The 16,120-nt window shown below is 44.1% G+C and overlaps 1 protein-coding gene across 5 annotated transcripts in view; it reads right to left on the bottom strand.

Moving 5' to 3' along the window:
• LOC139060923 (complement C3-like) overlaps nucleotides 1-16,120 on the bottom strand; it is a 184,687-nt gene that overhangs the window by 78,878 nt on the left and 89,689 nt on the right. For 4 of the 5 annotated variants that reach the window (XM_070540234.1, XM_070540233.1, XM_070540236.1 and 1 more), the window contains 5 exons: nucleotides 7,907-8,050; nucleotides 7,193-7,235; nucleotides 5,103-5,187; nucleotides 2,869-2,974; nucleotides 129-362 (listed from right to left, as the gene is read on the bottom strand). In XM_070540234.1, the coding sequence (XP_070396335.1) occupies nucleotides 129-362; nucleotides 2,869-2,974; nucleotides 5,103-5,187; nucleotides 7,193-7,235; nucleotides 7,907-8,050 (612 nt within the window). Of the gene's footprint in view, nucleotides 1-128; nucleotides 363-2,868; nucleotides 2,975-5,102; nucleotides 5,188-7,192; nucleotides 7,236-7,906; nucleotides 8,051-11,283; nucleotides 11,358-16,120 lie in introns of those variants that run through there. The other variant, XM_070540237.1, reaches the window with a different exon arrangement.

Below are 16,120 nucleotides of genomic sequence, written 5' to 3'. Positions count from 1 at the left end.
GAGCGCGCCTCTTGCTATGATTGGCTGAGCTTTTGTCCAAGGACGCGACAAATGCATTCGGAGGTAGAGGTATACAGCTTCCGTCTAAAAAAAAATAAATGCTGGTATATACGCGTGGATTACCTTACCATGACCGTTTTTGGACCGCCAGGCTTGAAGTGCAGGTCAGTGTGGTGAAAGCTGATGCGGTAAGGCGACGTCGCGTACACGGCCGAGTCATCCACGGCTGTCACGAGCTCGCTAGTCGCCTTGTCAAGCACTTCGGCTTCCACTACGAGCCTGGAACCGTGAAATAAGTGATATGGGCTCCAGCCCCACAGTTGGTAGTTCGGCACTGCGAAGGTCACCTCGCCTTGCACAAGCTGCGTTGTAACACAGGATGGAGGAGGAATCAACTTTATTTAAAGAGCAGACAACAATGAACATGAGCAAGAAAGAAATATATTTATAGGGTGTCCCAGCTAACGTTAGGCAAGCTGTTCAAAGAACGAAAAGATGTTGATAAAGAAAGAACACGTTACAAGGTACGATATTAGGAGCTGCGGTATTTAGTCATGAGGAGTATGATAATCGAACACCGTAGGTCATAAGATTGTATCTTGCATCGTGATTTTTCTTTTCGTAGAACAGCTCGGTTAACATTAGCTGGGTCACACGGTATATTGAACTGTAGGATTTGACGCTGCAAAACTGCACGGTGGGTAATGGGGGACGGCGTAGTGGTGGGCTCCGGATTAATTTTTTGGCCACGTGGGGTTCTTTAATGTGCACTCAATGCACGGCACACGGGCGCTTCGATGCGAAAGCGTCAAATGGCGCACTGAACGAAAAAGTTGGCGCCTGTAGCAATGAAACGGCACCTAAATTCCTATAAAATCCCTTAATCTTCCTAAAGTAGCGCCATTCTTAGATTTTTCCGCCACCCCGCTCTCCCCGATGTCTCCTCCTTCACGGCTACTGTCACCCCAGTCTCCTCCACTCCCCCATTGACAATCTGTGTCACGTGGAAGCAGGCACCGCGCTTTTGTATATTTTTTCTTTCCAGTGCACTTCGACCGCCATTGTTGGCCCAGCGCGACGAAAGTATGTACGTGCGAGTTAAAACTAGCGAGTGTCAGCCAATGATCGTGGTTCAATCTCGCATGGGCATAAGATGAAAGCGGGGAGGAAGCGGGCTGTCTTCCATCGCGCACGAGGCACCGGGTGGATGGCAAGGCCAGGGTGGGGGGGGGGGAGGTCGTGCGGCCTGCTACTCTGGCGGCTGCTGCGTACGGCGCCTTGAAAGCGATCTGCGATGTGGACAAAGTGCACGGTCGCACGGGCCTCATCTCCAACGCGATCTGCCATGTGTACGAAGTGCACCGAGTGCTGGTAGTTTCATATGCGCTGTGCTTTAGACACTTAATTAGCGGTGAAGCGAGACGCAGCACGAAGGTCAATTCGCGCACTGAATTGACGCGCTTCTTCACTCCAGCGCTTTGGCGGCGAGTTTCCGCGGGCATTGAGTGAAATGTGTTCATGTCGACCTGTGCGCGCCTGACAGCGCACTTGTTTAGTTAGCAAGCGAATGTTTACAAGTTTATGCAGCCGATCAATATACTATCCTACAATCGATGCTGCGCCTTTTGGGCGAAACTGCAACTTTCTTTTCTGAACACGACAGAAGTAGGTCGTCACCCCGCAGCTTTCCCCAGCAACGGGCAGCTTGTGCGCTGCGACGGCAAGGAGCGCAGAGCAACAGCACGTCGACTGCGTGACGTAAGCAGAACGTCGTATTGAGGGGCATGGTTTTTGCGCTCGCTGCAGTCTCCCAGTTTCGGTTTCGGGCGCTCTCATAGCCAAAATTCATCGATCCACAGATCTGCGGGTAATCACATTTTTCCAGATCTAAAAGCTTATATGGCTTGTAGAGAGAGCTCACTTCCATTTTCATTTACAATGACCCCACTGACAAAAAATGATTAAAATTAGTGACTTATTACTACGTATCACCTGTCACATGATGGTCGCCACCTGTCACGGCATCTCTCCAAAGGAACCGTTTCTTTCTTTGAACATGGCTATCTTTAAATATGGCTTAACTTCTTCCTAGGAACAACAGGTATACAGGGTGTCCCAGCTAATGTTAGCCAAGCTCTTAAAAATAAAGTATAGAATATACGAGGACGCAACCAGTGGTATTCTGTTAGCAGTGACGCATCGCACCACAACAATTTTGTTGCATAATTGAACTATCTTTAATTAGACATGATAACTTGACTTCTTAACAACTAAATTTATGATGCAAATTTTGATAGAAAAGTAATTGTGTTTTAAAATAGGTTCAATTGCTGTCAATGCGCTGTCTCGCATAATTATTTTTTTCTGCGTTATGAAGAAAACGTGCGAAATAAGGAAACAGCCGCACGAGTACATGAGCCCGAGCGCCACGACATTAGCGGTCTCAGGTGTTACTCGTAATAATCGTCTCATCAACCATGGCCTCAGAGATCACCGTCACGCGCGTACGCGTGGCGGCAATCTCGGAGGCCATGGCCCAATGCCTGAGTCGGCTGTCACTTGAAAGGGGGCGAGGCATCGGTACTAGCGTCAGTCACACCACGAACACCAAGCTGCCTTTGTTGCCTTTACGGCGTGAAGCACGAAGCCAAAGCAGACAGCAGCATTCAGGGGGAGGACAAACTGACTGCGCGCAAAGTGTGCAATAACAAAGTCTGCAATTATTTACTCGATTATTTTTTTAGTTCATGTAGGTGTGACCTAAGCGGGCATTACCATAGCTATCAGCAGTACCGACTAAAATGTTAATTGCACCCAGCAGAGAAATACAAGTTGTTTCATAACGAGGAAACGGTAACAAGGTCTTACCTCCCTTGTTGATGCCGTTCCAAGTGCTCCTTCTACCCTGGTGCTTCGATCTCTGATCTTAAATCGACAGGTCACCGAACCCTGCACTGGCTTTCCGTAGGGGTACCTACAGAGAACAGAATAGAAAGACAGAAAGGTGACTGCAGAAACTCCCTAGTGGAACTTCTCAGCTAATGCGTAAGCATTATTTTCAGGTGCTGCTCTTGCACTCATGCAACGAACGATTGACTGAGAAGCCATGTTACGCACCCTGCGGCTCAGTGATTCAAGGATGACGCAATGCGATGCAAGTATTGCAATGCCCGGCTGCAATTCCCTAATTGGTGAACGTTTTAAATTAATGTTACTGGGCAAACTTAATGTAATCGTAATTGTAATGTAATTGCAATCGTAGTGTACTCGTAACTTGAACTGCGCTTTTAAGGAAGCATTATGAATCAATTTTTATCGCCCTTATTAACATTTATTGGGCTGAAGTAACTTAATCGTGAATATTTTGGTTAGACATAGGTGATGTTAGTTATACTTAACAAATTCTGATTAGCCATAATCACTTTATAGTTGGTCAATCAGGAATGTTAAAAGTAAGTCTCCCTAAAGGAGCCCTGAACCACCCCTCGGGCTTGGTGAAATCCCATAGCCCGCAAGTAGCACGCTGCTGTGAACATCTCAGCCATGTTTTGCTGTTGAACGCAGCGCGTGGAGCTCACAAGCTGGTTGTGAAGTCACCTTTCTCTCAAACGCTCTCTCTTCCACAGAAGGCCCAGTCCTCACTCTCTCCTCACGCTTTATTTCGTCATAGAACGCTTTATTTCGTCATTGCCTTAGACGGCTGCCATTGGCCCATAGCTGACATCACGCTGCGGTCGGCTACATGGCGTAGATACAGTGGCCACCACGGGGTGCCGCCACGAGTCCACTGGCTAAGCTCGCTGCGGATCGCTGAGGACTACCAGGTTTGGCTCATGTTTAGCGAGTCGTAGGCACCAAAGGTGGCAGTCGTGGCATTTACGTTAACATTCAAAATGAAATTTGAACTGCACACCACAGCGACATTCAGGTGTAGCACAGTAGCCTTCGCAGTGCAAGGCATTGAAGAAGGAACGGGAGCACAGCGGATGCCGTGTTTGATGCCAATAACTCCGCTTCTGCGAAATGCATTGAAGTACTTTTTGCGGCAAGCTATTTATGAAATAGCCTATTTTCACTTCAAGTGCCTTTATCCGCTTTGATACAAAGTGTTTCAGGGCCACTTCAATTATTATTGATTACGCTTAATGAATTATCCTTAAATGATGTGCAATTATTTATATGTTTATTACATTCGTTAATTATTCACCATTACGCTCCCTTACCATTCATTAGTCTCAAGGATCCTTACTTAGACCTAAATAATTTCATTGTAGTTAATCCTATCGGTCATTTATTAATTATAATTATACCTAATACCTATCCCATGCTCACTATATATATATATATATGTATATATATATATATATATATATATAGTGAATACGTATCGTGCGGCCTTACCTCGCGGCAACTACCTCGTGGTGCAACGCTTCATCTCGCAATCACATTTCGTCAACACGTTTTTAGTAAACTGTTCCTCCACCTGGAGGACGCGCATGATCGATGTGACTTTCACCTGACATGGTAGTCACTCTTCTTGAGGCGCTTGCCCTTGTAAGTACAGCATTAATGATAATTTCCAAAGTGCTGAGCAGTTAATCTGATTGCGCACGTTGTATATGACCTTTCCTCTTTTCACTTCTTTTGCGGTCTTACTGGTAAGCACAACTCAGCAGCTTGCTTACGTGTTCATGTTATCTGATTATATGCTGTCCTAATATACTATGGAAAAAAAATTTTGCCGATTGTGGTTGGAGCATCAGTTTTTCGGAATCGAACATACGAGGCATATTTTCTTCCTTTCATTTCTTTTTAATCTTTGGCAAGGCTATATCATGATGATGATCACACTGTGGCTTGAACAATGACACAATAAGACAACACAACAAGCGCAATTGTACACAGTTTTCTTTTTTTTTGTTAGTTTGCTTGTTCAGTGCTGTCTATGTACTATTACGTGTCTACATTTTGAAGTATGCCATCGCCAAGGCCTCCAGCTGTTCATGGGCATTGTGCACAAATTAATTAATTAATTAATTAATTAATTAATCAATGCTCTGTAAAAAAATATTGCTGTGAATACATGCACTGCTCATGCTTACTTGGCTTCAACTGTGACTGTCGGAGAATGCGAGCCCGGTAGAATGACGCTGGGTGCTGATATCCGTGCTGAGAATGTTGGCAGGACTAGTGAAAGAATAGATAAACACCTTACATAAGACCATGCGAACAGTTACTAGAATATACATAGAACCTAAGCAACACCTACGACCGGACCATTAATGACCTGAAAAAATACTTGAAGATACAATCTTCAACTGATGCACGACTCTTCAGATGGATCGCTTAAGTGAACCGCTACTGTGGGCTCAATGGATATGGCGTTTTGGTGCAGACAAGGAGGTCGAAGGATCGATTCGAAGCCTCCGAGGCTTTGGGAAAATGAAGGCTTGGCCTTCATCTCACAATCAGATTCTTAACAAGATATGAAAAACTGACTTTTGAAAGAATAAACTATAGGCCTCAGCTGATTTATTGTTTCTCCTCGGTGTCCTTTTAAGAAGCCGGAAATTCAGGAACATGCTAAGCTCCTGTAACAGGTGAAGGTGAAAGCCTGCTGCGCATGCGGTAATGCACTAAGTCATACGATAGAACGGGATCAGACTTCTTGCAAGCCGTAACGAGCCGCATTCTGAAGTAAACGTACGACACTGTAGGTCAACTTCCTCAACGATACACGCAAGCACCTAAGGCACTACGAAAAGGTTCTTTTGTTTTCTCTTTCTTTCGTTTCTTCATTCATATTTAGCCATTGCACATTTGCTTGCTTTGGGAGTATCAGCCATTCCTGACGATACTGTCACGTGAAGCCAGCAAAACTGTGATTAACCAAACTAGCGTTTTATTGGGCGAACTTGTGCCCTCAAAAGCAGGCTACACTCAAAGAACGATAGTGGCGAATACACTCGGCGATCGGCGAAAATCTGATCAGCGGGTCAAGCGCGTAGGCTCTTATACATCAGTCGTCGATTGTTCCAGAGTAATCGCTGGGACCCGTGTGCCTTCCACAAAGTTCTACATTATTCGCGTTGCGCACACATGCAATCAGATTACACAGACAGTGGATGGAACCATCGATAACATTCCAGAAACTTCTGATACATGCAGGCGCGTCCTGCGCTGTGCAATAAGAGTTTTCAGGCGGTGAAACGCATCGCCTGATAAAGACAAGTACACGTGTCAATATTTTTTTTTACATCAATGGGCTAGATGCCGCTTTTTACACGAAGTCGTATATAGATACCCTCTGGCGGCGATTGATGTCCATCCGCCTGCATGTCGCATTGACACGAAAAAAATTTTCGTCTCCAGTTTCTCACGAATGCTCTGTAGCTCTTCAATCTAATGTAGGTATCCTGGAAAAAAATTATACTGAAATTGGCCGATAAGACGACTCTCTTACGCCGAGTTTCATTTACTTGTTATATTTAGTTAGTTCGCAGCGAAGTTGTAAACGTTACATAATTCCCGTCCGCTATTAATATGTGGCCGTCCACGGGGGTAGTATGGTTACAGAAAACACCTGTAACACTTGTTTTATCGAAACTATGCAGAAACAAATTATATAAAACAATTAGCCACTAGGACGACACTAAGGCTTCGCCGAGTTTCACCTAATTTTCATAATTGCGTAGTTCACACTGAAGTTGTAAATACTGGGGAATTCCTGTCTGCCATGCAGTGGTACTTGTGCATGTCACAACTACATAATAGCATAAGAATAAATCACACCAGAGTCAAAAGATGTGTTCGCTGTCTGGGTCCTTCAATAATAATACCTATATATACATAATTGCGCCGATTGAGGTAAAACACACCACAGCTTTGCTGCTTGTCCTTCTGCGAGTAGAAGGGCTGTTTTTTTTTTCGGGTATTTGCAACAAGCCACTTAAGGCTTTCACCTTAAAAAGCTACAAGTGGTCATGCTGACGAACATGCTACAGAAGCGGCACATATGTACGTTGACTACAGTCAACATATTTGTCTGAAAATTCTTTGAAAACTCCTAGTGTGCGAATGTCTTGAGCTTTCAGTTCATTTGGATGAGAGCAAACATTTTTTTTTATGATTCAGGCCAATGCCTTTGCAAATGTCACAATGGCAGCTAATGAAACACTGAAAGAAAACGCACCATACTCTTGAAGCTCAAAAGTGATGTTGGTCTTTTGGCTGAGCTGCAAAAAAAAATTGTAAAATGTTAGGAAGGAAATATAGCGGACGGTCGGTGAAATGAAAGAATTTTGTGGTGGTCACGAGCAGTACAACGACCCACTATGGCGGCCAACGAAGTTGTAACTAAAGGCGCAATTGGGCTTATTGTCATTCTACCACGATACACTGATTAAAAATGATAGAAGTGTAGTGCTTATTCGCACAATTTGCTTGACAAGCATCCATTGTTGTACGATTGTGCCACTGTTAGACTACTCAAAGCAGGCAACACCTAACAGATACAATGGCAGACACAAAAAATCGGGGGTGACTCAGTGGATAATAATCTTGCGAGGAGTATCTTGGCAGCGTTAGTTGATAACACCTATAAGTAGTTGAGAGGCAGCATCAGCAGATTATAACGTCGTAAATCTGCGAAAGATGGTGGGCTGAGAACGAGGTTGATGTAGACGTCGATGAATAATCGTCAAATGATTAGCGCGTCGCAATACTGCAATTCTACCGCATTACCATTGTTCAGGTGTGGCAAAATACCATCCTAGCTGTTTATCTGTTTTTTCGTCTAAATTATGGGTCCAAGCACCAAACAAAACATTTGACAGAAAGATAAATGTTCTTGAGCTAAAGAAAAATGTACAACGGAGTACGCCGATAACTGAAGAAAAAAGCTTACATGGAATCCGTAAGCGACGACGGCTGTCCACATACCAAGCATCGGTGAGGCGGGGAAAGGGTAGGAGTGACTAAACATGCCTGTCGCTGTGGTGTTGTTTCTGCCACTCAGCGACGTCTCATACGTCACCACTCCTTGCGGGTTCTGCAAAGCATTGTGCAAAGCTGTAGCATTCACCACGCAGCCATCCTATACATATTCAAGTCATACGAATGAGCGTAGCAGAAATACATAGGTTGTGTTAGTAAATCAAGAATAAAAACGAAAATAAAGCAGCAAATCTTATGATTTGGGTTTTACATACAGCGAAGCTTTGTGTTGGTACACAGAGAGTCAAAACACGAGTTTGTTTTCCGGGTTCTCTTTTTTTTTTTTCGCACGACGGCCGCCGCCATGGATGCGGATGCGCAGGCGCGAGATGGTGGTGCAAGCAACCCAGCTGTGGTGACATCGCGCGCCTCCTCCGCTGTGATTGGTTGGCCTATTCGGCAGAACAGCCACATAGCATTCATGGTCACGAAAATCCAGCGAGGTTCACAAATAAAAGTTTCGCTTTTAATTTAAAAAGGAAGGCTTGTCACACTGTCACCTGCCAATCCCGTGGACGACATGCCATCACAATGTTCACACGCAGATCATTAGAACAGCAAACATGACAACGAAGCACTAATTAAGGCACACAAATACACACGCATATATACCTCTGACATGTAACCATTTCTACGTGGGACAGTCGGGTAGTTGCATGAACGACAGGTTGCGCGACCATAATACTAATGTAAAAAAGATGTGGTTGATCCCTCTCATAAGAATCGGTAGAACAAGAAAGTGAAACATGTCTTCGCAGAAACCGTTGCATGTTTGCTTCATGAACTCATGGTCCGCTGCAGCGAAAGGTGCACCACTTGCGGGTCGGAGACCGTGTTGCAGGTTTGCTAGGTGAGCGGCGTCCAGCTGCTGCTAAGTCGGTTCGGCGAAGGTACGAGCATTTTGTTCGGGTTTCGTAGTGTCTTGGGCAGGCTGTTGAGTTGCGACGCACTCAGCTTCAGGAATGCGAGTGGCACAGTACGCTGTGTGCACCGCAAAGGCGTTGTGCTTCACGCTGGCGTGACTCTCGTGGGGCCGAAGTGAGATTTGCCGTCAACGACGTTGTCTTCTTGCGCCACTAAACGCAGCAGTTTTCCTAGTCGTTGCCATCGCAGTAGGCAGCATGTAAGCACTGCTGATGCATGTTGAAGCTGCACTCCGCAATCGACGAGGTGTTACAGGCTAACCAGACGCGAAAAACAAACCATGTCTGCAGAAACTGCATCGTCACATCAGCAGACGGCCTACACTGCCTACACCAGACTACACCGCGTTGAAGCCTCCACTGCGCTGAGACTACAGAGGCGCTCACTGTCGACGCTCATTAGTGTCATGATGCAGTACTTCACTTCACTGCTCCTAGATGGCGGTGCCACCCAGTCAAGAGAGCATATTTTATGCGTTCACGCTGACGTCACATTCGTTACAGAAAGTTGATGGTGGACCCCGGCATAAAACTTTCACGGTTAAAACAAGACAGGTGGATGGTTAGGCATTCATTGCAAATATATACACACTAAATATTTTAACACCCCTAAGGGTGTAAATCAATTTGTCACCAGATCGACACCCTAACGGTGCTGCTGCCTACACCCTACGGTTGCGGGGCAATTATAGAACCCTACAAGAAGCGTGTCTAGCAGAATAAATTTAGGGTGCAAGAGTGCAAGTCTGCATTAACACCCATTTAAGCGGCTGTTGGAAGGGTGTACACACTTTTATTTCCGGTGTGCATGGAATGCAGGTTCGGCAGTGCATGCTTTCAATTATTACTATGTACAGCGATATAAGCATAAGCTGCGTGTGTGCCAGAAGGTCCAAGTTCAGCTACCAAACCCACCGTCCAACAGCCGGCTTTGAAACTTCAATGTGGGCATACACAATAGCTATAAGTGTGCCTCACATTAAATATTAGTCAGTCAGAGTGTATAAAACCTGTCTTCGCTGCACAAATACAACCTAGCAGATTGGACACTTTTGAGAATGTATATTAACAGCAATGGTTATCACGATTTCCAGATCCGTATAACATGCAACACACACTGGCAAGACATATGCTGCATTTTCAACAAAAATATATATATTTATTGCATGCTACAATACAGAGTACAAGATATACATAAACCACATGAAATCTTTATATGCACAATCACTAAAGAAATTGGTAAGTACAAGAACATGTACATTTCCCACAAGCATATTTAAAAATATGTGAGTTGATCAAATCTGCGCTTATTAGAGAAGAAGCTATATATAGCGGCACTGAAAGAGCCTGGGTTGACCTAGCAGTGTTTTGGGCCACTAAAGGAATAAATTTTCAGTATTAAGTTCCAATGAACGAAAATGGAAGTTTTCATGCCTTGAAAAGAAATTGGATATTGCAAAGGTCAGTTAAGGAAGTAAATGAAATGCAGGACCCACAAGAAACACACCTGTTATTTTGTACACCAATTTCATGGCAAAGCATTATGAAAAGCTTGGAAAGTCGATGTAAGGCATAGCTGGCCAATATTTCTGAGAAAACATTTTCCAAGCCATAAACATGCCTTAAATAAGGTTTAAGCCAGGAGAATTAGTCCAAGTTTTTCCTTTTCAACTATGTTACTTGAGCACGAAAATCATGTGGATTTTTTTAATGCCTAAATTGTTTTTTTTTTCTTTTGTGAACTCTCGGGGCTAAAAGTGCTGTGTAGCAGATTCTCTAATTACAATTCCAGATTCTTTAAATTTTTTTTTCTAACCCGAAGGCACTGGTCTACTATACAATATGTAGCTTGAAAATGGGCTCTTTTCTTACTATAAAACAAGAGACTGAATATTCCCCATTTACTACTGTTTGGGTGTAAAGTGCAGCATCAGTGGAGGCCTGATCAAAACAAACCACTCTTGATTAAATTATTTTGCTGAGCATGAAAGGTGGATGCAGTGTTTCAAAATACATTGTAAATTTCTAAATTACTTGCACTTAGATGCGGTAATGCAAGATTAGGGCTTGCTGTAGCATGCGAGTATGGAAATGAGCAAATATGGTCTATTAAATCAGCCATACTCTGGTTACTAAAAGAACATAGGCAGAGGCAGTCATGCATAAGTTCAAGTTAAATATCACACTGTTGCCATTTGCCAGCACGAAAGGATTGCATCAAACAGTAAAAATATACTGAACAGTGTATACTAATTGATTCAAAATTTGAAAAAAATATGGTGTACGTTCAAGCTGCAAAAATGCAATTGATGCAGCAAATGGCGTTTACCTTTCAAAAAAATAAAAAATACTGTTAGCAGTTTACCGCGAGGTACAGGGACTCTATTCTCTGAGCATCTTGACCAATAAGTGCAGCACATGGCTATGCTGGAATCTTGCATCCTGCATTAGTAAAATAAGAATAGAATCATGAGAGTTCAGTCTGTGCAATTACACATGCACACTGCAGAAAATCTGATAAGGCAAGACGCTCCTGAAAACAACTGTCTTAATTAACGTGACTGGGCACAATGCACAGCTTAGGTAACTGTGCAAGACAAATGAAAGGTAGGAGAAATTTCTACTTTGCAAATATAGGAATTGCATGTTACCGTGAACACAAACTACTGTCATTATGAATACAAAATGGCACATACAGCAGCAAAATTAAATAAATTTACAGTAGCCTTTAAACGATAGAAAATAAGAGTGAATAAAATTTGGACACACTACCAATGACATCTCTCAACAGTAGACATTTATCCAGGAGCATGTTTGTGACCTTGCTATAAAACTGACATTATGAAATCTGCAATATATCTGTGCATTAAACTTTATAAGCACTGCAGCTGACGACGTTACTGGACATGGCACATTAATACTGAGATGCACAATACATGAAAAAATAATTGTTTTTACCATAAACTATATTACCCTAGGAGACAAAGAGTGCTGTTTTACAAATAGAATGCACACAAAATGAAAATGAGGAAGCCCCCACTGGCATTCTCACCTGCCCTGCAATACATGCATCCAGGCCAACGATCTCCAACTCTCCAATGCAGTTTATCAGGCACTTTCTGTATCCTAAAATTTATTATTGGGCGTTTATTTACTAATTTAGTAAGAATTTCCATTTTGGCACACTTTTCTGGAAAATTTAGCATGTCTTGTCAACTATTTTCCTTCGAGCAGGACCTCCTCCTTCCAATGGGTTAGCTTGGCAATACGGTGACAAGTAGTAGTTCCTTATATGAACTTATGATTTTTCCTCATGCTCTAAATTGCTACTTCATGCTCTAAACAATGATGTCCCTCCTACACAGTTTATGTTCATCATTGATTATATACATGGTCCTTCTTGCGGTAGCCTCTCAACTAGAGCCTGAAATTTCTTGTCTCCTAAAACAATCATCTTTACCACCCAACACATGTAGCACGTTTCGCCCCCACTGGGGAGGGGGAGGATTGTATATAAGTATTCACATATTCGGTACACTGCAGAGTCACAACGATTTCTCATCCTGTGTTTCGGTTACCTGCATGAGTCACAATAGTTGTAAATTGGCTACCCACCCTCTCTCGCTTAAAAGTACATTTTGCCACATGGAAAATTATTACAAGCATTGCATTTGATTGAATGAGTGCTCTGTGCATGTTATTTTTTTCTCGTCTTGCAATGGCTAGGTTCAACAAAGTCAAGTTGTGCGAAAACTGTCTAGCCCTAACCAATACTTTGTATAGTTTCAATATTATGAAACATTCATTCAAGACTTGTCCCAAATTAAGCACGACAGATTCTCACAATGCAAATGAGGAAAGGTTGTGCTTAGAGACAATGGCAGGCCTGCTATTTGCTGCAAAACTGTGAAATGAAATATACTTGCAATTTTCATAAGCAGCTAGCTCAATACAAGAAACAAGCACATTGCCTGTTCAAACGCTCTTTTAACGCCCATGAGAGGTCCTGGTTTCTTGTTCTTTCTTTAATTCCCTTGCAGTCTAGATTGCAATCCGGTGCAATTTTGATACTGTACTCAAAATAAAACCAGCTCAAATTTTAAGGTTGTGAAAATTATATGGAAATAAATTATAGGTCGAGGAGTTTACTGCAATGAGCAAATAACAAGTTCATTGCAGAGAGCAAACAAATATTTCTTTCCTGCAAATAAATTGGTAGCTGGTAGGTCATATGAAATCAGCACTGAACGCACAATACAGAATATGATGCTGCAATGCCCCAATCTGTGAATATTCTTGCACAAAGGAAAATCCTCATTATGAAAGGCCATCAAGAAATTGCAAGGGTATACTTCTGATCAGCAGTCATACCTGCACTGTGCACAATACCATCTGCAATATTTAAAACTACACACAACTGCACACGATGCCAAGCTTAGGCTGCCAAGGTGCTTCAGAGTTTTAATTTAAAACTTGACTCATTATATTAAACTACATACCTATATCTACTAATGTTGTCTTCACAACTGCATCAAACAAGACATTAGCCATCTGTCTGAAGGCGAACGGTAATGGCCTGCTCTTGATGGAGGGCACCAAGGCTGGGCATTGTGAAACTGCTGCTATCATCCGCATGACCTGCAAGGAACAACGCTTTAAGTTCAAGATAAACAAATGCTATTAGAACAAAAGACAAGGTCACTGGCAATGAGCCTCGTTTTGGTTTGCACAAGAAAAGCCAAAATATGGACTTTGTGTTGCTTACTGAAAAAGACGCAAGTCTCCATCCTTAAGTTGCAGTCATGCATTAAAATTGTCCCACAGCTACATGTTTGTGTGTTTATATGCTGTCATCACTGTGCCAGCATGCTTTGCATAATTTATTATACCAAGTTTAATTTATTATTGTGTTTTCTTGCCAATTCTTGGCGAACAGCACCAGCAACGAATCAGCTTACTTACACACGTACTCCCTTTTGAGGAGCGAATTCACACACACACACACACACACAAACGCGCGCGCGCGCGCACGCACGCACGCACGCACGCACGCACGCACACGCACGCACGCACGCACCTCTAGCACATCAGCTTCCCATGCATGCACTTTTTTTTATCCGTTGACAATCCTACTGCTATAGCATAAGAAAACCTTTGTGTGACCAACCGCAAACTTCGCAACCTACACTTCCAGCTTGAAAACTTTCTCGAGAGCCGGGGCTTGCTTTCGAGCTTCCACAGTGCTCCTAAATATAGTTAAATATTCCAGTAAGGCTATAGGCGACAACTCTTGAAGGTCATGCAAACTACCCAGAGAGAACCTAAAGCTTGTATATGATACCTCTAAAGCACAACACTTCCGATTTGCAAATTCCATAAACCTCCTGAAGGCAACTGATATATTGTGGGGATGCGCGACCCTCGCGCCTCCCCTGATGTTTTTCCCGCATAGCGCGTCTCCTGTAGTGCGGCTTCGCCGCACATGCGGCGGTCCGAGTGGTACAAGCGTGGTGCGAGAGATGGCGCGAGCATCGCGCTGCTAATAAAGCCCCTCAATTTTCCAAAAGTAGCGCCATTCTTAGATCTTTCCGCCACCCCGCTCACCCAGGCGCTTCCTCCTCCACTCCTCCTGTCGCCCCAGCCTCCTCCGCTCCCCCATTGGCCAATCTGTGTCACGTGAAAGCGGGCCCCGCGCTTTTGTATATTTTTTTCTTTCCGGCGCAGAGCAGGCGCCGCGCTTTTGTATATCTTTTCTTTCCAGCGCGCTGCGACCCCCAATCTTGGGCCTGCGACCCCCATTTTTGGGCCTCCGCGACGAAGTACGGCAGGCGGTTTGAAGGAGCGCGGTAGTTTTATACAATGTGTTAGGGCCGAGTGCTTAATTGCGATGCCGTGCTGCTGCGCCTACGGTTGCCACAACAGACCCAGTGACGGCAAAAAGCTTTTTGTTTTACCATCCGCCGGGCGCAACGCAAAACGAAGAAAAGTGTGGATTCACAAGATCGGGCGGGCTGACTTCGAGCAAGTGGCAAAGAACGCGCGGCTTTGTAAAGTAAGTGCCACGGCTCCTCCAACCTCTTCTTTTGACGCCCGTGTCAAAACGGGCCCGTGTCCAGTGCATTGGGGGTGCGTTAAAGAACCCCAGCTGCAAAAAAAAAAAAAAAAAAAAAAATTAATCCAGAGCCCCCATTATGGCGTGCCTTATGAGATCGTGGTGTTGGGATGTAAAACCCAAGAATCAACTTTTCTTCTGTCTTGTGTGCCTTGACTGTTCCAGTTAACGCAACACTGCTTCCTTGTGAAAACTTACAACGCAAAAGAATACAGACGCACGTAGTATACAGAGATAAAATTAGCACTTCAACAAAAGTGTTGCTGGTGCCAATGAGGGAGGGGGATAATTATTTTCTGAACCTCTTTCCAGTTGTCCCATCAAGTTCCTTCTTTCTTTTCTATCAAATTCTAACCATTTGCACTGTAATAAATAAATAACGATTTCATATGCTGGTAAGTTGTTAAAATTATCTATACCGCCTATGTGTGAAAACGTTGCTCATGGCCACCACAACCTGTGCATGAGCTACGTACATCTGTAAAAGGCGCGGAACAGAAACGGCCCTGCTGCCAGGCATTGCTGACCGCAGACAGTCGGAATCTCTCACGCGCCGGCCGAACAAAAGCATCCTGCAGGTACGTAAATTAACCTACGAAACCACGTGCACATACTTTCGCGCTGTCAAAACCTGAAACTCTGGTAATTACTCGCGTGTCTGAGCACACCGCGTGCTTGTGTCGTGTTTCAGCAACACGAACTTTCAACGTGCGCGCGCTTTACGCCTTAAATACGCCTTGAATAATGGTGCTTTTCCCTATTTCTTCCGCAAATCCGACACGACATTCTTAAGGCCAGTTACCGACTGACAAAGCAAGATCTAGATTGAAAAAACTGCTCCGCAGGACTCGAACGAACTTTTCCGCGGATTTCCTCCCGTAGCGTGTTAGCCGTCGTCTGCTACGGCAGGCCCACTGCCGGCGGCGCCACCGTCGAGGCCGCGCCGAGCGGAGGAGGAGAGAAGTGAATGGCGCTACTTTGGGAGATTGAGGGGCTTTAGCTGCTAATAAAGCCCCTCAAAAGCTGCTAACGCCGCGAGGTTACTTGGGCGCCGAAAGGAAGGCGCTTGCTCTCTTGGGTTCGAGGCAGG

Source organism: Dermacentor albipictus, chromosome 6, assembly GCF_038994185.2.
Source record: "Dermacentor albipictus isolate Rhodes 1998 colony chromosome 6, USDA_Dalb.pri_finalv2, whole genome shotgun sequence".
In the NCBI taxonomy this organism is placed as follows: Eukaryota; Metazoa; Arthropoda; class Arachnida; order Ixodida; family Ixodidae; genus Dermacentor; species Dermacentor albipictus.
Note: the sequence above shows the minus strand (reverse complement) of the source record. Positions and strands in the feature narration are given on the sequence as shown.